The sequence below is a fragment of the Mytilus californianus genome, unplaced genomic scaffold (genome assembly GCF_021869535.1).
Source record: "Mytilus californianus isolate M0D057914Y unplaced genomic scaffold, xbMytCali1.0.p SCAF_12, whole genome shotgun sequence".
In the NCBI taxonomy this organism is placed as follows: Eukaryota; Metazoa; Mollusca; class Bivalvia; order Mytilida; family Mytilidae; genus Mytilus; species Mytilus californianus.
In genome coordinates, this window is record NW_026262604.1 from 24369507 (window position 1) to 24393583 (window position 24077).

The 24077-nt window shown below is 32.4% G+C and overlaps 1 protein-coding gene across 1 annotated transcript in view; it reads right to left on the bottom strand.

Moving 5' to 3' along the window:
- The window catches only part of LOC127722355 (uncharacterized), a 32773-nt gene extending 16649 nt beyond the window's left edge, over positions 1-16124 (bottom strand). The window contains exons 1-2 of the mRNA XM_052229241.1: positions 15448-16124; positions 12936-13409 (exon numbers count right to left, since the gene is read on the bottom strand). Coding sequence (XP_052085201.1) covers positions 12936-13409; positions 15448-16072 — 1099 coding nt within the window. The 5' untranslated portion in view covers positions 16073-16124. The remainder of the gene's footprint in view (positions 1-12935; positions 13410-15447) is intronic.
- Between the last annotated feature and the right edge of the window lie 7953 nt (positions 16125-24077).

Below are 24077 nucleotides of genomic sequence, written 5' to 3' on the forward strand. Positions count from 1 at the left end.
ATGTTCTTTAGTTTCACTTACATATATATTGATTAGTTCCTGTACCTAAATAACTCACATTTCACAAAACCACTGAATTTGAGATAAAGGTTACTACCGAAACTAGAAGTTTTACCTTGATCTTTGGTAATTACGAGTTTGATTGGTTCGATCAAGAATTCGGTCTTAAACAAGGATGCATTTTATCCCGTACACTTTTTTCTGTCTTAATGACTGACCTATGCGATATGCTGAAGGAGACAAATTTGGGTATTATCATCGCTTCTGAATTAATTAACTGTCTTCTTTTCGCTGATGATATTGTCCTCTTAGGAAACACGGAAGATGAGCTACAAACTCTTTTAAACATAGCTCATAAATTTGTCTCAAAATGGAGCTTAAAGTTTAATTCATCAAAGTCGAAGGTTCTGGTTACAGGTAAAAAGAAAGACTCAAATAAAAAATGGTACTTAGGGAATGATCTCATTGAAGAAGTTAATGAATATAAATATTAAGGCGTATATTTTTCAAGATCCCTTAAATCTACATACCATATAGAGCAGTACCTGAAAGAAAATTTTCAACAGAAAATAAATCATGCAATTCGTATTTTAGGTGAACGTGGGGATTTTCATCGTATAAATTTTGGACATTCTCTGTGGATGTCGGCTATTCGACCTTCACTGACGTACGGGTGTTCTGTATGGTTTCCGTCATCCCAGAGATGTATCGAATTACTAGAAAGTTTTCAATATAAAGTGGGAAAAATTATCCTAAACACAAAAATGAATATCCCTAAATGTGCGCTACTAGCTGAATTTGGCTGGGAATCAATAAATAGATTTATGGATAGACAAAGAATTGCATACTACGCTAGATTAAAAAACCTGCCCGATAATCGACTGTCTAAATTTATCCTAAATGAAATTATACCTGTAAAATGTAATGAATGGAAATATATAGAAAATATCGAAACTATTCTACAGACTGCAGGCCTTGACCATTATGCAAATGGAAACATAAACGTTAATATCTTTAATAAACTTTATGGTAACGAAACGACCAATTCTCATCTATCCAATATTTCAGGTTATATATATATATATATATATATATATAGATTGCCTAACAATGTAATTTTAACACACTATTTAGTATGTAAATATAAGAATGTTTAAAATATTTACAAAATGATGAAAATAAACGCAATATTTCGCTAGACTAACTAGCTTTATCAAGCGTGCATCTATCCAGGTGAAATCGGATGTAGATGATAAGAAACTTTTGCAGCTCAATGTATATGTTGCACTTGAATTTAGCTGCCTTGAAAATAATACATAATTTGGATGAAGTTCAAGATTTTTACAAAATTGGTAGTTGAAGTTAGCAACGTCCATTGGCCAATATTACAGGATAAAAAGGACGATGCTGTGTACTAAATTATTCTTTATCTTTCCTGTATCTTTTCTCATCTTTTTCGTTAAGACCATCAGGTTCTAAAGTGTGGAGTTGGTGGATCCCAAAATTTTCTCTTCTCCTTCTCGCCGTGGTGTCCCACTCGGTGTTGACTTCTATGATTTGGAAGGTAACATTATCAAAAGAATGTTTCGTTGAACGAAGATGTCTTGTGAGAGGACAGTTTTTGTTTGTTTTGTACCATGAACGATGGTTATTGAGCCGAATATTAAATTTGTCCATTGTTTCTCCCACATACTGAATGCCACATGTGTCACATGTTAATATATAAATTGAGTTCTCCGTTTTACAGTTGGAATTTGAGTAGATGGTATAATTTTGTTTAGTAACGGAGCTGATGAAAGAACTGCTTGTATTGGCAGCTTTACAACACAAGCAGTTCCTTCGACCACATTGTTTGTAGCAACCGGGAGATGGAGTAGGCTGCTTTGCTAATACAGATGTCACTAATTTGTCACGGATGTTTTTAGGTCTTCTGAAGGCCATGACTGGTGGTGAGGAAAATACTTTTTTAAGATTTGCATCATTTTCTATAATTTTCCAATGCTTCTGAACAATGGAAGACACATTTTTAAAATCAGGATGGTAAGTGAGTACAAGGGGTGTTCTGTTAGCTGCTTTATTCTTATCTTTGTACTCTAGAAGTTCTTGGCGACTAGTTTTGTTTGCTCTTTCGAAAGCGCTATCAATGATGTTGTTATTGTATCCTCGAACAACTAGATGTTTACGTAGTTGTCCAAGTCTAGCATTTTGCGTATTTTCAGTAGAGCATATTCTCTTGATTCGCAATGCCTGGCTGAATGGGATGCCACGGGAGCAGTGTTTAGGATGGCAACTTTTAGGAGAAAGGAATTGATGTTTGTCCGTTTGTTTGGTATGAAGGTCCGTTATAATGGTTCCGTTCTTGATGTAACTCGTAGTGTCGAGGAAGTTTATTTTCTCCATAGATGATTCATATGTAAATTTTATTGAATGGTGGAAAGAGTTACAGTGTCCTAGAAATTCATTAAGATGTTCTTGTGAATCTGTCCATTTGAAATCAATATCGTCAATGAATCGGAACCATGATAAGGGCTGGTATGGAGCACTAGCCAAGAGGCGTTTTTCAAGTTGGCCCATAAATATGTTGGCATATGACGGGGCCATTTTTGTGCCCATACTAGTACCGTCTATCTGGAGATAATGTTTTTCATTGAAAGAGAAGTTGTTGTTCTCTAGCACTAGTTTCAGAAGTGTAACAAGGCACTCAGTTGGAGGATTTTTTTCACTACGAGTGTTCCATACCTCTTCACACGCTGCTATTCCTTCGTCTTGTGGAATGTTGGTATATAAAGAAGACACGTCCATGGATGCAAGTATAGTATTGCTTGGTAGAGGATTGAGGCTTTCCATTTTCTTTAGATAATCAGTCGTATCTTGGATGTAAGAGGGTAGTTCTTTCACATGAGGTCTTAGATGATGGTCTAAAAATTCTGATATCTTTTCAGTTGGATGACTATTTGCTGAAACAATTGGTCGACCTGGATTGCCCGTTTTATGTATTTTAGGCAACATATAGAATCTTCCGGCCTTTGCTTCGTTCTCAAGAGGTCGGAGATAATCAAAGGTGTCATTGTCTATATGCTTTTTGTCGAACATCTCTTGAAGGATGGTGTTGATCCTTCGAATATTATTAAGTGTTGGATCTGTGGTTAATTGTTTATAAAAAATGGAGTTTGAAAGTTGGCGATTTCCCTCTGCTATGTAATCTGTTTTATTCATGACAACCACAGCGCCCCCTTTGTCGGCAGGTTTTATTACGATATCCTCTTGATCTTTTAACGCTTTCAAAGCAATGCTTTCTGACTTGGATAAATTATAATTTCTTGTATTTGTTATACAGGACTTTATATCAGACCTCACGTAGTTAATGAATGACTCCAAGTTATCATTTTTACTCTTAGGTGGTTTCCATGAACTTTTTTTCTTAAATTTTGGGATGGGCGTGACTTCTTCATTGGTGTCAGTATCTGAATCTGTTAATCCAGCTTCTTCAAGGTTTTTCTTGCCCCTATTGTAGAAAAAATCTTTCAAGCGTAAACGTCTAGCGAATTGGTCTAAGTCCTCGTCTAGCTGAAAGTTATTTACATTTGATGGGATAGGACAGAAGTTTAAACCTTTACTTAAAAGAGATTCTTCAGCACGTGTAAGTTCTTTAGATGACAAATTTACAACAGTGAAAGAACTACCCTCTTACATCCAAGATACGACTGATTATCTAAAGAAAATGGAAAGCCTCAATCCTCTACCAAGCAATACTATACTTGCATCCATGGACGTGTCTTCTTTATATACCAACATTCCACAAGACGAAGGAATAGCAGCGTGTGAAGAGGTATGGAACACTCGTAGTGAAAAAAATCCTCCAACTGAGTGCCTTGTTACACTTCTGAAACTAGTGCTAGAGAACAACAACTTCTCTTTCAATGAAAAACATTATCTCCAGATAGACGGTACTAGTATGGGCACAAAAATGGCCCCGTCATATGCCAACATATTTATGGGCCAACTTGAAAAACGCCTCTTGGCTAGTGCTCCATACCAGCCCTTATCATGGTTCCGATTCATTGACGATATTGATTTCAAATGGACAGATTCACAAGAACATCTTAATGAATTTCTAGGACACTGTAACTCTTTCCACCATTCAATAAAATTTACATATGAATCATCTATGGAGAAAATAAACTTCCTCGACACTACGAGTTACATCAAGAACGGAACCATTATAACGGACCTTCATACCAAACAAACGGACAAACATCAATTCCTTTCTCCTAAAAGTTGCCATCCTAAACACTGCTCCCGTGGCATCCCATTCAGCCAGGCATTGCGAATCAAGAGAATATGCTCTACTGAAAATACGCAAAATGCTAGACTTGGACAACTACGTAAACATCTAGTTGTTCGAGGATACAATAACAACATCATTGATAGCGCTTTCGAAAGAGCAAACAAAACTAGTCGCCAAGAACTTCTAGAGTACAAAGATAAGAATAAAGCAGCTAACAGAACACCCCTTGTACTCACTTACCATCCTGATTTTAAAAATGTGTCTTCCATTGTTCAGAAGCATTGGAAAATTATAGAAAATGATGCAAATCTTAAAAAAGTATTTTCCTCACCACCAGTCATGGCCTTCAGAAGACCTAAAAACATCCGTGACAAATTAGTGACATCTGTATTAGCAAAGCAGCCTACTCCATCTCCCGGTTGCTACAAACAATGTGGTCGAAGGAACTGCTTGTGTTGTAAAGCTGCCAATACAAGCAGTTCTTTCATCAGCTCCGTTACTAAACAAAATTATACCATCTACTCAAATTCCAACTGTAAAACGGAGAACTCAATTTATATATTAACATGTGACACATGTGGCATTCAGTATGTGGGAGAAACAATGGACAAATTTAATATTCGGCTCAATAACCATCGTTCATGGTACAAAACAAACAAAAACTGTCCTCTCACAAGACATCTTCGTTCAACGAAACATTCTTTTGATAATGTTACCTTCCAAATCATAGAAGTCAACACCGAGTGGGACACCACGGCGAGAAGGAGAAGAGAAAATTTTGGGATCCACCAACTCCACACTTTAGAACCTGATGGTCTTAACGAAAAAGATGAGAAAAGATACAGGAAAGATAAAGAATAATTTAGTACACAGCATCGTCCTTTTTATCCTGTAATATTGGCCAATGGACGTTGCTAACTTCAACTACCAATTTTGTAAAAATCTTGAACTTCATCCAAATTATGTATTATTTTCAAGGCAGCTAAATTCAAGTGCAACATATACATTGAGCTGCAAAAGTTTCTTATCATCTACATCCGATTTCACCTGGATAGATGCACGCTTGATAAAGCTAGTTAGTCTAGCGAAATATTGCGTTTATTTTCATCATTTTGTAAATATTTTAAACATTCTTATATTTACATACTAAATAGTGTGTTAAAATTACATTGTTAGGCAATCTATAATTTTATTTGTGTAATTGAATTAATCTCTGTACTGATTAATCCACACTCCCATAGATTTGTATGTCATGTGCTGCTATTTATAGGCACTTCGACAATTAATGTCTCTTCAGTGATGTTAGGAATCGAAAGGTATTTGGAAGGCCATATAATTTACCTCAATTTGGGATTGACTCTTGAATTTTGAAGAGTCGAAATAGGATGAACGGATCATATAAACCCGAAGGAAAATATAACACAAGCCCAAACGAAAAAATATAAACAAGTCTAAATTGAAAACAACGTTCAAACCTATGATTGCGTTTGATAAAAACCGCAATTTTTATACGTGTGCATGCAAAACAAATTTCTTGGTAGAGAGGTCTAAATACAGCACAAACAACATTTTCCAAAAGACCAAAAAGTGAAAAAGTATATTTTAACAAAACGCATTTGACTAGCAGGTCGAACAACGGATGTTCTTAAACCCTGCAGACTGCCATGGCGATTGCCAAATAAACGGATCACAGATGTAACAAAATGGATCTTAATTTTAATCTAATACTAAATAGAAAACAAAAAACTTGCGGAATAGATGGTATACCGCAAACATGAGGTGCAATATACTAAATGATTGTTCAGTAAACATTTAGATATATCATGGAGTTCAAGTCTGTGTGGTTAATGATACTTATTAAAGATATCAGGCTTAATATGATTTGGTACACCAGACGCGTGATTCGTCTACATAAGACTCATTAGTGAAAATCTTTGCTTTGGGTAGAAAATCCTTAGTAATTTGAATAATTCATATTTTGCAAACATTAAATTTCATAAAATGACCATACCATTGATATTTCATGTCAACACAAGAGCTGACTACTGGTGATTCCCTCGGGGACGAAACGTCCACCAGCAGCGGCATCAACCCAGTGGTTGTTAATAATCATCAAAGGTACCAGGCTCATAATTTTGCACGCCAGACGCGCGTTTCGCTTACGCATCACTTGCTTTGTCTTCCCTCAATATTTTATGAAAATTTGGCGCATGCTATTTAATAATAAGCAGATAATATCTATATCAAAATTGAAAAATATACTCATTTTAAAACCAAGTTTTGATTATTTCGCTGTCAAAATTCGCATAATGTTAAGAACATAAAAATATGGATCTACTAAAATGCCTAGTAATGATAGGAACATTTGAAAACAAGTAACTTTAAATTTTTTTTTTTTATTAAAATGTAAAATTAAAAAGAATCATTCAACTTTTCTATGCAAAAAATAATTATAATGGTTGGATAAATTTCAGATAAGATCTTTGTTTTTATAAAATAATAAGTATTTGAACAAGAAAAAAATCATGAAGTATTTAATCCTTTCCTGCATGCTTCAATGAATTTGGTCACGTCACGTACAAACGTACTAATAGGTAGGTTATTTTGAGTAATATCAATTTTTTGGAAACCTCTGTCAGCAAAAAACAATGTCACATTAACATATTTATAATCTGACGGGTCAACTGTTTAGATAAATATATCATCAAAGGAAGTAGATGACTATATATACGACAGGTTCGTTAAATAAGGCATAATACGATTCAGTAAGTTAGATTCTGTACGAATCATTATTTGATAACAGAAAAAAACAGTCAAACTGCAAAGGGGCAATAATGGCAGTACGTACTTTAGATCACATTGGCCTTGAATTTGAAAAGACAGGAACGGAAGTCGACGTTCCCAATCACCAAAAAGCCAAGTTAATGTACTATTAGAGATGACCAGGATATTGACGAACGAACTTACGAAAGCGTAACTTGACGAATCATACGAACCGGGAGCTGTTGTTTTATACATAGTAATGTATAAATCTAACATAAAAACCCTGGTTGAACGACAGAAGTATAGTAATTCGCATCGTCTGCATGAAAATTAAAGAAGATATTACCTGTATCTGTATCCAAATCCTCTCATTAATAATTCAATGTTTTCTACAATAGCAAATGGTGCACTCAATATCCAAGCCTCTGCTTTGACAATTGAGGTTTCAAAAGTGGTTTTAATGAGTTGTTTTTTTTTTTTTTGGGGGGGGGGGGGGGTAAGAAAAGGGTGATAGGATAGATATTGAAGTTTACTATATTAATATGATTGATGATCAGTACGTATATAACTAAACGAAATCGTTTCCACATTTCAAAACTTAAAAATAATCTAAGGTTTGTTATTGGGGATTGTTCTTTTTCTTTCATTTGGGAGGGGTAAGGAAACATCTGAATTACTTTTATTTGTTTTCTTTCAATTTCAGCACATTGTTCATATTCTTTATTAAAAAAGTTAATAACTAAACTTCAGATAAAAATACTTTCCTGGAAGAACATGTTGAGACTTTAGGTGTTTTTCTGAACAATTCAGCCGAGCTGAGCGAGGCGAAACAAATGTATGTCTTTCCTGCTAAAATAAATTATTTTCTTTATTGTAAGGGGGAGCGTTGGTTGTGGGTCGCCTGACTCCATACCTCCAGGTCATAAAGGAAATTATTAACGTTAAGACGTATTAAAAATGCAACACTTGACTCCTAGATATCATCTTGAACCATCGAAATATATGCTCAATCATAAGTTTTGCGATAAACCATGTAACGAAACAACTATTAATATTATCAGTGCTTTTATGATATGGAAAGGGGTATAATATTAAGAAGAATTTCGAGAAAAACCTATAAAAAAACCTGAAAGACATCAAACCATTATTCCCTATTATTGTCATTCTACATGTCCAAAACACAAACAAGATGGTCAAGACTCGCATGCATATAACATAAACATTGAAATGAAGTTTGAAGCCAAAAATTATGACACAATATTTATAGATATGACATATGAATCAAGTGTTAGTCACTTCTGTTGAATAGTCAGATACTGATTTGAAGTATTTTATCAAATTAGCTATAATTTGTTCATGTGTGAAATACAGAACAGCTAAAATATTGTAAATTTTTTTCGATGCTTTTGAAGTATTGAAATATTGAATACCACCCCTTCCTATACCCAAAATTTTCGAGGCCCCTTTAATGTCCTCCTCCCTCCTTCAGGATGCAAATGACTAGTCCCTAGGGAAGGACAGAATACCCCTGAGTTCAGCTAAACTGAAAGGCAATACATCTGAATTCCGAAATAAACAAAGGTTGATGTACCATCATCTAAATGATATTCTTATCAATGTTATTACTTGCTTTCTGATTATTTTTTTAAATCAATGATAGTTTAAATACTCAACTCAGTGAAACGTACTTCAACAATCTCCTACGCAAAATTTTGCATTTTTATCAAACAAACCATGTCAGACGAAGTATGTTGCGGTTCATAAATTCTCCCGAAGGAACAGGTGTTAAGACTTTATAAATTTTAATCCTATCCACTATGGACTTACTCATTGCATCCTATCCACTATGGACTTACTCATTGCATCCTATCCACTATGGACTTACTCATTGCATCCTATCCACTATGGACTTACTCATTGCATCCTATTCACTATGCACTTACTCATTGCATCTCCTCTGACATGGTTTGATATCCATACTAAAATGTTGTTTTAAGTATGGATAGTAAAATAAGGGGTTGTAACAGAGGTGGTAAATTCACTCGAAACAAGGTGAGACATACGCAGCAGAGATAGATAAGTGGTATAAACATTGAAAATTTAATATTTTAATCAAGAATAATTAATAAAGATTAAACACTTAAAAGGGGATTCTACCCCACAAGCGCCTGTGGTCATTTTGACATATATTTTTTCTTCATCTTAATAGTTGTAAGGCTTTAAAAATATATTTAATGTCTTCGTATGCGTCATTAATGGATCACTAATGCCTTTAGTCTAAATAATTCCCTTAAAAAATACTTTATTTTCTCTTATGACTAGTTTTTTTTACATTAAAAAGTTTTTCCATCGTTAGAGGATGACAGGTATGATAAAAAATTGTTTGCAACAGAAATAGTTTTTGTTTAAATTGGTACAAGACGCTATAGGTTTTCTTTTTTATTATAATCTGATAGATTGTTTTTCCTAAAACTTGAATACCCAATAAAAACACAGAGCAAACATACGATTGGACAACAATAACTTTGTAAATTACATCAAATCATCAAAGTTTTGCATTTGTATTTGTTTGAACTTTGCAAAAGTTGTCGTTGCACTCGAATAATCCTATGTGTGATGTACATTTAATGAATGACTAATATTTATTTTGAATTTATTGAACCATAAAATTAATTTTTGACTCTTCACATTGAATAATCCGCGAAGCGGATTATGTAAAATGTGAAGAGTCAAAAATTAATTTTATGGTTCAATAAATTCAAAATAAATTATTGTTATTCATTATAAATAAATTTCTATCAAAAATAAGGTTCAAAGAGCTTTTTATATTATTTATATAACAATAACAACGTACACACATGTTGGCGTATGAATACACAACGTCAGAGTGGGCGTGTCGCCATAAAAATTGACAACAATGAAAATAAAGGTAATACTTTTAACCAATCAGAAGACAGTAAATACACAAAATTTATTTATTTCATCGTGCTTTCAACAATAACAAACAATCACATTGTATCGTATGATATGTAACACTTTCGGAAACTTGTAAACGTCTTCCATTTATATTATGAAAACCTTTTTTTTTAAATCGGTATATTTTATGCGTTTCTATCTATTAACGTGATTGCATCCAAATACACCTTAAACATGATAAAATCTTTTACGTTTTAAGTACGTTTGTAAACATACAATTACCGCTCCCATTGCGTTCATTCGTCGAGATAAGTTCGTTCGTCAATATCCTGGTCATCTCTATTTAGACAGCATGTGTACGGTTTTAAAGCTAGATCAACCGGAACATAATATTAAAAGATTCACCGATTTCCGAAACTACAATTCACTCACCAATGGGGAGACGGCTGCAATGATCCTATTGTGTACTCTTCTGGATCATGTAACGTTAAACGATGTCTATATTTTCCATGACGAAAATGCATGTGGCAATTTCCAAAATGAATTCTTTAAAATTGAAATATGTTACTTATAGGGATTTGAAATAATTTACTTATAGGGATTTGAAACAGTTTACTTATAGGGATTTGAAATAGTTTTCTTATATGGATTTGAAATAGGCTTCTTAAAGGGATTTGAAATAGTTTACTTATAGGGATATGCAACAGTTTACTTATAGGGATTTGAAATAGGTTACTTATATGGATTTGACATAGTTTACTTATATGGATTTGAAATAGGTTACTTATAGGGATTTGAAATTGTTCACTTATATGGATTTGAAATAGTTTACTTATATGGATTTGAAATAGCTTACTTATATGGATTTAAAATATACTTATAGGGATTTGAAATAGGTTACTTATATGGATTTGAAATAGTTTACTTATAGGGATTTGAAATAGGTTATTTATAGGGATATGGAATAGTTTACTTATAAGGATTTGAAATAGGTTACTTATATGGATTTAAAATATACTTATAGGGATTTGAAATAGGTTACTTATATGGATTTGAAATAGTTTACTTATAGGGATTTGAAATAGGTTATTTATAGGGATATGGAATAGTTTACTTATAAGGATTTGAAATAGGTTACTTATAGGGATTTGAAATAGGTTACTTATAGGGATTTGAAATAGTTTACTTATTGGTATTTGAAATAGGTTACTTATAGGGATATTAAACAGTTTACTTATAGGGATTTGAAATAGTTTACTTAAAGGGATATGAAATATTAGTATTTTAAATAGGTTACTTATAGGGGTTTGAAACAGTTTACTTATAGGGATTTTAAATAGTTTACTTATAGGGATTTATATAGTTTACTTAGTTCAAGATAACCGGCATTAGAAATATTGCAAATAACTTTAAAACTTGTTTTATCTGTTGCATCATGGTTATATAAATAAATTATATACTATTTTTTATGAAGCATTCTTTTATTTTATTTCATTGTGATATTGTCAGAATTATTTAACGCTCTCCAAATTTTGCATACTATAAAGTAAAATCACAAAAATACTGAACTCCGAGGAAAATTCAATCGGAAAGTCCCTAATCACATGGCAAAATCAAATGACAAAACACATCAAACGAATGGACAACAACTGTCATATTCCTGACTTGGTACAGGCATTTTCAAATGTAGAAAATAGTGGATTGAACCTGGTTTTATAGCGCTAAACCTCTCACTTTATGTTCTTATTCAATACTTCAAACGAACATAAAGCATTTACAAAGTAAAAACTCAACACAGTTTTTGGTTATCAGCTCGCCCCGACAGCACAGAAAGCTTATTTTTATTATAAACAATAAACAAATGTCCAATTTGCTGTCATCGACCGCTGCCATCACATATAAACACAATCTACAATAGAAAAATGTTCTATAAGTTGAAGAAAAAATCATTTCGATTTACATACATGTATTTTATCAACTATTTTCTACATAACATACTGATTCACATTCCTATGAAGTCTTAATAAAAGGGGTGGGTGGGTGGGAAAACGAACCTTTCTGTCGGATAGGCGAACCTCGAATGACAATTCTAGATATCTTATTATAATTTTAGCGCTAAAATTCTAGCATGAAGTTATCATGATTGATATAACTTAAACCGGTAATAACTTACTGATGGTCCAATCAAATTAAACATAAACATGTTTTGATTTAAACACACGTGTTAAAAGTAAACAAATACACGTGTTCCCGAGTAACCTTTATAAATACATTTATGTTCTTATTCAATACTTCAAACGATCATAAAGCATTTACAAAGTAAAAACTCAACACAGTTTTTGGTTATCAGCTCGCCCCGACAGCACAGAAAGCTTCGATTGATAAAGAAAGGGACATAAAGAAAAAGGGGGGACAAACAATATAAATTACAATCCTAAATTCTTAGATACTGACAATCTGTTGAGTATACTCTCTTTAACATAACCATCTTTGGCTTTATCACTTTTCCATCTCCCGTGTTTCTTAAACAACCGGTCATCTATTCCAGCTTCTGCCGCGGCAGTAGCTCCTCCTGACCTCAAACTATGTAAGCCAAACTGTTTTTTATCAAGACCTAAACTGTCAAGTGCAGATAACAATAACTCTCTGGCTCTGGTGTAAGAAATATGACTACTCTTTCTAAGTTTGTATATATTCAAAGATTTACAATAACAAATAGATCTAAAAATAAAATCATTCGATTCTTCAGGAATGTTAGCTAACTTTAGATAACGCTGAAGTACATCTACCGGGCATGTAATATTCCCTGTTTTTGAAATGACAACATCTTTCCCTTCCCTATATACATCAGTTTTACTCTTGACTAAATGAAGTGTAAGGTAAGTAGGGGAAAACTGTATATCAGACCTTCTCAAGTTAGCTAACTCGGAGAATCTTAAAAAGCCAGCATAGGCTAATAAACACATACATGCTATTCTTAAATCTTTTAAATTACAAGTATTATTAGCATATTTACATACAATATTTTTCAAAATATGCGGTGTGATAGGTTCTTTTTTGACAACTGAATGACCTATTTTTCTATGAGCCCCTTCAAGAACAGATGCAACTAGATTATTTTCACTGGGATCAGCAACGCCAGCTAATTTATGTGCCCATTTTATGGCGTAAAAAGCATCATTTAATTTTGAAACCGATTTTGCAGTTTCAGACAAATGAATTAAATATAAAGAAATATGTAAATGAGATGCTGGCAATGGTGAAAAAGAATATTGACTAGTCCACTTACACCATGAATTGAAGGCATATCTATATTTCTTCTGAGTACTCGCAGCCTTGGACGAAAGAAGGAATTCTGGTAACTGTTTGAACAAACTGCTGAGATCATTATTAGAGGCAACTTGTGAATTAAAGTCTGACCAATGTCCTACTGAAAAAATATCTGAAAAACGTAAAATTGCAATAACATTTTATATACATATACAGAGGACGAATTATTAGCATATTTCAGATTTCTATACACAGTAAAATATAATATATATTCAAATATTTCAACGCCAGCTACAATATCTTTATAGATACTAGGGCCATAAACTGTAAAACAAATTACCATGCCTGCTAAAATATCATTATAGATACTAGGGCCATGTCAAATAAAAAACCAAGCCTGCTACAATATCATTACCGATACTAGGGCCATGTCAACATAAACACCCATGCCTGCTACAATATACATATACTAGGGCCATGTCACAAACAGACCATGACTGCTACAATATATCTATATATATATTAGGGCCATGTCACAAACAGACCATGCCTGCTAAAATATATCTATATATATTAGGGCCATGTCTAAGATGCATCTAGCAAAACAGCCAAAACTGGCGAACCAAACGGTTCAATTCCGAATATCGTATTCTTATTCGAACCTTGCTTATAAATACCATCAGTATTTTTAAACACAATAACATCTTTTACGTAATCTTGATAAATCAGATGTTTATCGAATATCAAAGGCCAGAATGCAGCAGAAATCCACTTAGGCACAACTAACGTGTCTCGAGCTTTACAAGCTATAATGTGTTTAATCGATCGTATCACAAGATTAATTGGTGGAACTAGCCAATTATTTTCATTGGTCCAAACTTGAGAAAATGCATCAACTGCTTCAGAATCAGGTTGCCAAAATAAGGAGTTAAATCTCATAACTTTTCTATTTTCGACACTTGCAAACCTGTCAATCGAATAAGGACCCCACATATCATTTAAAAAATTGAAAAATATATGTGTGACTCCCCAGTCCTCGAAATCAACCATTTTGCTGATATAATCAGCCTTTTCATTTTCTTTTCTGGGAATCCATTGAATGTCAATTGATATTCCTTTTTGAATGCAAAATGAAAAAATAGATTTTGCTATAACATGAAGATTTTCTTTCATACTTCCCGAATTAACAATTTTGACACAATTTTGATTGTCAGTAAACCACTTTATAGTTTTTCCTGTGAAACTATTCTTAAAAGAAAAAAGGGCCAACTCTATAGCTTTCAGCTCTCTCCATGTGGAGCTTTGTACCGTTTCACTACATGTCCACATCTTATGGAAAATCTTATTTTCTAATTCAACGGTGTATGCACCAGCGGCAATATTACTAGCATCTGAGTATATGACAACAGAAGATTTACTGTAATGACATAAATTACGATAGTTAATCATGGTGACATTTTCTAACCAGAACTTTAACTCTGATAAAACCTCGACGGGTTTGTACCCTGTAATGGGAATATCCCACCCAATTCTACTTTCAATTTCCATGTAACAGAACTTTGACATAATTCTAGCCACATTTCCGATTACGGGAGTCATAGAAATAATTCTACCTACAACCTGAGCTAAAGATCTAGCTGTAACATAGGGAAATTTAGCCAAAATTACATTAAATGAGAAAATCAAATCGTCAACTCGACGTTGAGTAATAGATAATTTGTATTCTTTCGAGTTCCAAACTATTCCCAACCATTCTAACTCGGTAACAGGTTTAAAAACAGACTTCTCCTCGTTAATAAGGAAACCAGCATCAATCAAAGACCTTTTTACGAAGGACGATTGCTCATTACATGTATTTTCATCTGGACTCATGCCAAATCCATCATCTAAATACAAAACAACTTTTATACCGTTTCCACGCCAAAATTTTACTAGTGGCCTCAAACATTTAGTAAAAATGTACGGACCGGTAGTAATTCCGAAAGCTAAAACAGTATAGCAATAAAATTGACTTTCCCACTGAAAACCTAAGAAAGTCTGTTGCTGTGAGCATATGTCTAAGTGAAAATAACCAGATTTTAAATCAAACTTAAACAGATACATATCTTTGTCAAAATATTGTATAGCTAACTTCCAATCCTCAAATTTTATTTTTTCGCGCTTTATGTGTTTATTCAATTGACTCATATCTAAAATAAGTCGTTTCTTACCGGACTTTTGAGTAGCAACACTCAATGGATTTACCACATATGGTTGAAAAGGCACTTTAATTACGCAACCTATTTGAACTAAATCTTCAATTGACTTTGTGACAAATTCAGTATTCTGCCGTGCTGATCTATTATTTCTGTGGTACATTTTAAAAGGTGTATCTATAAATGGAATAACATAACCATTTTTTATTGTATCAAGCACAAAAGGACAAGCACCTATATTTTCCCAATACTTTACATGACAAGCTAATCTACCTTTCACCCCTTTAAATTTATCATATGACTGACAATTTTCAAAATATTGAACTTGATCTAAAAAAGATTCTATATAATCGTTATCAACAAAACATGTAGAAAATTGGTCATTAATAGTGTCTAAATACTTATCATTCACAATGACTGGAGAGTGACGTTCAGGCCCTACTTTACTACTTCTGGTAGGTTGTGGAGTTGCTGTTAGATGACCTGAGACTGGCGAGAAGAGGACAGTTTTTTCTCCAGTGGCCTTGTTGCTTGCAGTAGTGGCACGTGTCGATTGAGCAAGGCTCACGCCTTGCGAAGCTCCCACGAAAGGGCTGTTGCTGATTACGTTGATAATGCTGAGCGTAAGCAGGGTTACCATAAGATTCCGCAGGTTGTTGACGAGGCGGATTTTTTGGGTAAGGTTGCTGGCGAGATTTAGGTGGCGGTAAACTATTATCTCCTTCGAGTAGTATGTCTTCATTCAATTCCAGACGTGGAGAAGATTCGGACATTTTACCAAGTGGCGATTTAAGAAAAAACGAACCTTTCTGTCGGATAGGCGAACCTCGAATGACAATTCTAGATATCTTATTATAATTTTAGCGCTAAAATTCTAGCATGAAGTTATCATGATTGATATAACTTAAACCGGTAATAACTTACTGATGGTCCAATCAAATTAAACATAAACATGTTTTGATTTAAACACACGTGTTAAAAGTAAACAAATACACGTGTTCCCGAGTAACCTTTATAAATACATTGTACGACAGTCTTATCAAATTCCGTTATATTTACAACGATGCGTGAACATAACAGACATTATAAATAAAATAGTCAAAATATGGGTACAGCAGTCATCACTGTGTTACAATATCAAAACAAACAATTATTTACAAAAAAGGCACAAAAGCATCTATCAAATTAAAAACCACATTCATTGCTATCTTTTGTTTAGCATTTATTGGACTTATGAATGGCATTTCAAGGAAAAATGGGATACAAAATACTTTTTATTGATTTTAATGCACACATATTATGGACTTTTCCATAATTGTGCAAGTGGAAAGAGCCACGATTTAGTCTTCCAAAATATTGCATGCATGTATATAATGCAACCGATTAATTAAGTACAAAAGTAGGTAAAGAGTTTGGTTGTGTACTTTTTCAATGTCTTTAAATATTTGAAGAACGTATATTGCATCTTACTTTTATTTCAATTTAAGCTGCTTTGAATACAAGCTACATTATATATTTAGGCATTTAAAAAGTAATTTATTGCAATATTTGAATTTTGTAGGCCCAAATCTTGATAGTTGAAATTGTTCGATTTAAACGTCAAAAATAAACACCCAAAGTTCAAATATAAGAATGACCATATGGTCTCTCATATATATTCTATTGCCATGAAACTTTGTAAACTGTACTATAATTCCCTAATCTTAGTTCATGCAAAGTTTTATTAAAATTGGTCAAGTCTTTCTATCCTATTAGGTCCGGGGACACAGTTATCGTCCTTTGATTTTCGTAGGAATAGAGTCCCTAGTGTGGACAGTGTATAACTTGCAATTTTTTTTCATACAACTTCCAAATTTATTATTTATATTTTATGCCTAAAATAGTAAGTACGTGTATGAAATTACATGTAAAAAAATTGCGAGCAGGTGCGATTTTTTTAATTTGCATTTTTGTCTGAAAGAAATGCACTACGAAATAACTGTGTTCTCGGTCCTTATGAAAGGATTTAACAAAAAAAAGTCATCCTCCAAAGTGTTTCTCTATATGCGGACAAATCATGTATGCTCTCTCCCCTGTATCTCTAATTCTAGTTTAAATCTGCATTTTTTAATGACTTTCAAGAATCGGAAAGTCCCTAATCACATGGCAAAATCAAATGACAAAACACATCAAACGAATGGACAACAACTGTCATATTCCTGACTTGGTACAGGCATTTTCAAATGTAGAAAATGGTGGATTGAACCTGGTTTTATAGCGCTAAACCTCTCACTTGTACGACAGTCTTATCAAATTCCGTTATATTTACAACGATGCGTGAACATAACAGACATTATAAATAAAATAGTCAAAATATGGGTACAGCAGTCATCACTGTGTTACAATATCAAAACAAACAATTATTTACAAAAAAGGCACAAAAGCATCTATCAAATTAAAAACCACATTCATTGCTATCTTTTGTTTAGCATTTATTGGACTTATGAATGGCATTTCAAGGAAAAATGGGATACAAAATACTTTTTATTGATTTTAATGCACACATATTATGGACTTTTCCATAATTGTGCAAGTGGAAAGAGCCACGATTTAGTCTTCCAAAATATTGCATGCATGTATATAATGCAACCGATTAATTAAGTACAAAAGTAGGTAAAGAGTTTGGTTGTGTACTTTTTCAATGTCTTTAAATATTTGAAGAACGTATATTGCATCTTACTTTTATTTCAATTTTATAACGTTTAATTTAATTTTGCTTCATTTGTATGTTTCAGAGTTTAGTGTTGCGTCCATTTCGCTGAACTAGTACATTATTGCTTTGGGGCCAGCTGAAGCCCGCCTCCAGTTGCGGGATTTTTCCGCTTCGTTGAAGACCCATTATTGAATATCAATACATCTGTTAACCTATTTCAAGTTGAAAAAATCTCTACGGAAAGTCTGTAACTGTTTGAAAATTTAGTTGTTGTAAGAACCCTACAAAGCAGACAAAAAAAACATGTTTTATTTCGTAATTGAATGTTCTAAAATCAATTAAAGTCTCATACATGTACATGTATACATGCACATGCAAATGGTAGATTTTTATCCGATGCAGCTCAAACGTTTGTTGATTCTAAACAACAAAAAGTTAATTATGTATTTGTATAATATTCATTTTTCCTAGATTTACTTGCATATTATTTGACATAGAGGAACAATGCGATGTTTTTCTCGCTATGATGCTCGTAACTGGAAGTCATGATTTCTCAAGGATAAGCGTAACTAAAATTTTAGAAGCTCTTAACTTTACGTTGTTTAAAAATGGCAAACCTGCATTTTTTTACGCTTTTTACGAGCATTCTATACAGCTCAAACGGCAGTGCTAATGGTTGAAATTACATGTAAAAAAATTTGGTGCATGAATTTTTAGGTAAAGTAGTGATTTGGTCCAGTTTGAAAAGGTCAAAAATTAGTATGTTTGAAGCTGTCAAACTGAATAACAGACCTCCTTATCATAAATTATCCATATTTTGAGTTAGAGCCGATAGACTTTTCTATAATTTTGATATAACTTGTTCCAAAAGCAGTACACTACACTGTAAAAATCTTTTTCTTGATAGAGCAAGTGCGATTTTTTTAATTTGCATTTTTTGTCTAAAAGAAATGCACTACGAAATAATTGTGTTCTCGGGCCTAAGAGGTAATAAATGTTGATTCTGTACTTTGGCAACTTCCCTGGATGATTTGAGGGTATCAACTTGTCAAACTGAATAAAATTAAAGAATTTAAATCTTTAATGTCCAATTTTTGCATTATATTGCTGAAATAAGCATTTTAAAGCCATTTCCATTTATATGCCTGAGGAGCTAGCCGACTTTCTATCTGACAGGTGTTCATGTTTTGATATTTGTGTTTCTATGGTTATTTCAAGTTTCTATAATCATATGTGAACCCTGAATGTAGAGAAAAGTAGATTATCACAGAAAAAATGTGCAAAATGTGTTGTATTTATGGTCCTGGTCTTACGGCCTGTTTGAAGGAAGTGAAATGTAATGAGCTATGTACATAAAAATTGAAGTCCATTATAAAGAGTTCACTAAATCTGTATAAAAAGCACTTTACAATGATTGTTGTTCCTGCTTCCTTTCATATGACACCTTTTTTTCTTCTGTAGGATAGTAAGTGGTTCAGATATATGCCTATTGAGACTAAAATTACACGAAAGTTTTCCCCTGAAAAATGAAAAAACTTAGCATCAGAGTATACTGTCTGCAAAAAAAGTTGAATGCAAGAGTTCTTTTGCACTCAGACTTCTTGTATCATGTCACGTTAGCATAGAAATGACCAAAAAAGAAACAAATTTCTATTTCCTATAGTTTCTATATGCATTTTTATATGTAATTATGTGTTACAGCCTAAATTGACCCTAAATTATGTTTAGTCTTACATGGCCAGGACCATTTTATACTCATGTGGTATGCTATTTGTAACTTTTCTTTCCATTTAAAGTACATTAAATAAATATGAAAGAATTATTTATAGCAAAATTACTTCACACATTTTAATTTGGTGGACAAAACTACAATTTTATATAAGCCCCCCGCCCCCCCCCCCCCTTCCCCTTTCATTGGAAAATCTCTATTTTCAGGCACAGGCTCATATAAATTTGACTTTTGAATAGTTATAAATCTGATACATCAATTGAATATTCAGCTGCTTTAAATACAAGCTACATTATATATTTAGGCATTTAAAAAGTAATTTATTGCAATATTTGAATTTTGTAGGCCCAAATCTTGATAGTTGAAATTGTTCGATTTAAACGTCAAAAATAAACACCCAAAGTTCAAATATAAGAATGACCATATGGTCTCTCATATATATTCTATTGCCATGAAACTTTGTAAACTGTACTATAATTCCCTAATCTTAGTTCATGCAAAGTTTTATTAAAATTGGTCAAGTCTTTCTATCCTATTAGGTCCGGGGACACAGTTATCGTCCTTTGATTTTCGTAGGAATAGAGTCCCTAGTGTGGACAGTGTATAACTTGCAATTTTTTTTCATACAACTTCCAAATTTATTATTTATATTTTATGCCTAAAATAGTAAGTACGTGTATGAAATTACATGTAAAAAAATTGCGAGCAGGTGCGATTTTTTTAATTTGCATTTTTGTCTGAAAGAAATGCACTACGAAATAACTGTGTTCTCGGTCCTTATGAAAGGATTTAACAAAAAAAAGTCATCCTCCAAAGTGTTTCTCTATATGCGGACAAATCATGTATGCTCTCTCCCCTGTATCTCTAATTCTAGTTTAAATCTGCATTTTTTAATGACTTTCAAGAAACTTTGGTTATTTTATATAGCAGTCATACTACGGTTACGCTTCGGTTTTTTAAACTGAAAAGGCTGCAAATTTGTAATGTTGACAGTGTTCATTTGTACACAAAAAGAAAGCAAATTGTAGAACTTGGCTCTATGCGGACAAATTATGAGAATATTTGCATTTTTATTCACAAATGTATGCTTTGAAATGACTGTCGGCAGAGAAATCCAAAATGGCTGCTATGCAAATTAGCTAAGTTCTAATTAGTTTTTCAATGTGCCCGACAAATCCAATATATCAAAATTGGGAACATGTCAAAAAAGTTCGCTATGAAAACAAAACTGTACCTGAAAGAGTTTGCTTTTTATGTAATGATAAAATTGAAGATGAGAATCATGTTTTTTTTAGACTGTCCTTTAAATGCAGATTTGTGTGAAAGTTTATTTTACGAATTTAAAAGAAGTAATGGTGATTTTAATATTTTATCTGATGATTAAAAGTTTGCTTAATTGATAGTTATGTTCTTACAGAACTGAAATATTTTATACACATAATAAATGTAGTTATATGTTTTTACGGAACGGAAATGTTTTATAGACATGATAAATATATAGTTATAATTTATTTGGAATTTCTATAGTCTCTCATAATTCTTTATAGAATGGCACTTGTATTTTTAACTTATAAAATTTCTGTTTAATACAATGTATATATTATGATGATTGTATTATATGTATTACAAGTGGTGAGAATTTAATAAAATATTGAATCTGAATCTCTTTAATTTAACTTTATTCTATTGCTTATGGCATGAAAATTGTTAATTGTTACTTTTAATTTTAATTTATCCATGTTATCATTATTGTAAACAAAAACGGCGGTGAACCTTTAACATTATCAAATTACCTTTTCAGTCATGTTGACTTATTTGTAGATTTTACCTTGCTGAACATTATTGTTGTTTATCGTTTATCTTTATCTACAATAGTTTTCAAGCAAAAAAAAAGCAATGGAAAATTTCTTACGAATTTTGCATTTAAGGTGGTATATAACACTACATGGAGATAACTCTTCAAAAACTCAGCTGGACGTTTTAAGCACGTTCTATTGTTAAGGAAATATTAAGGTTCTCAATTATCAAAATTAGTATTTGTCAAACTGCTATATATCCAATGAAATTTTTCCACAAAAATGTGTGGTTTAAGTTTTTTGAAATTTTTATATTTTTGTCAAAAGGTCAAAGTAAATATTTTGTCAAAATTTTATGAAGATTAAACGAGCCAAACTATGTTAGTCAAGGTTTTTGGTACCACCTTAAATGACAATACTCCATAATGAATATATTGTGCCATTTAAATACCATTATTCATCTGGTCTAGTGGTACCACATTTTCTAAAAACTCCTATTTCCGTTTATGACAATTTTAATTTGGTGCGTCCTGCTTTACTGGATGAACCTTCATGAGAAACGCTCAAACGAAAATACTTTATACTAAATGAATACACGAGGGGCCGTATTACGTATTTGGACCTTAGAGGATTAACCAAACCTACATCAGGTCAACGTTGCCGCCTGAGGAATTTGGATTTATGAAAGGTATTTCATTAATCATATTGTTACGGCCAGAAATCACCTTTAAATTGTAGCCAAAAAAAGACACAATTCAATAATAAGATTTAACAAGATTTATTATACACAAGTTTACAAGAAATATTATACAAATTGAAATGTCAACTTAACTGTTAAAATATATGTCCGATCCTTTGTCTTTTCTTTATCCGGAATTCTTCTCTTAGCTGTACGGAATATGTCCAATAAGTTCACAATCTAGTATGATGTAGTTAACGTAAATACAAGTGTCAATCCAGAGATCTTTTGAGAATCCGAATATATTAATGGCTGTCTATCCAATTTCGGATTTGGTATAGATAGCTGTCACGGAAACCGCTAGAACACTGTAGAAGGGAAACTCCTAGAAAATATATACAAAAATACATAGCATGTATACAGTGTTTTAATAAGATCTAGATAAAGCATCTGCTAAAACATTATCTTTACCTTTAATATGTTTTACAATTACATCATATTCCTGTAACAATAAACTCCACCGAGTCAACCTCTGGTTCTTGTTTCTCATTTTATGTATGACGGTGTGAGGATTATGATCAGTATAAACAAGAATAGGATGCATAGGATTACCAAAACCATTTAATAAGTTCACAAGGTGACAGAGGGGATTCTTTATCAATAAGTATGAGTAGATAGTTCTGTTCTTGTCGCCAATACAAAGCAGATCAAAGTTACTAAGGCACATTTAAAAAAATGTAAATAATGTCTTTAATTGGAAATAATAAATTTAGTCAATACAGTTCATATAAATTGTGTAATGGTCAAAACTAAATCAAATTGTTAAATGTTTTTTTCCCACGAAGTTAGGAAGTTACTTAGTAAAATGAATTGTTATAGATAAAAAAATGTAATTTAGCTAGTTTCGTCAAACATTTTTCCAATCTGATTGAAATTAAGATCTATCAAACTTGTGATGAACATGGTTAGAATATTTCATTAGATTGACATTTTTGTTTTATAGATGAAAGCTATAAAGGAGCGACCATTAAACTGTGAGGTTAGGGTTATTGTTTTTTCTCGAAAAAAATGTATCCCTGTACCTTTGTTCTCGAAAGTGTCATAAGATATTTCTTAAATATATATCTTAAGACAATTTTTGGGACTTTTACATGGCATGTCATAGATTGTAAATCAAAGCTGTCATAAGATAGTCATGCATATGATGCGCTTATGATTGTCATAAGAGAAGGTTATTCCATATATACATTGAATATGAATTTCAAACAATAATAATGATTATTATAATACAATGTAATAGAAATAATACTAAAACTAATATTTATTTTTTACGAATATTATATATCTGCATTTTTAAGGATATGAAATTAAAAAAAAAACAATATTTCATATAAAAGTTTTTCTATTAAATGTCATGTTAAATGGTAGAAAAAATTCGCGCTCCGCTCAATTGAAAAGAAAAAAAATAATCTGTTGCTTGTGACAAACCGTAAACCTCCCAGCCCTGTAGTAGTTAAAAGATCTCTCCGTTATGTCATTTATACATGCAATAGTATATAACATACATAATTCAAATAAGTGCAGCAACTTTTGAATTAAGGTTTTTAAAATATGTTTTAATTTGGTGAGTGTTTGGCTGTGTATGTTCGGAAACTATGACTTGGGTAATATTGTAATGAGGAAAGTTTCATATCTAAATGTATAATCCCACATGGTAGTCGAGTCGTTTATGTCTTAACTTATAATATT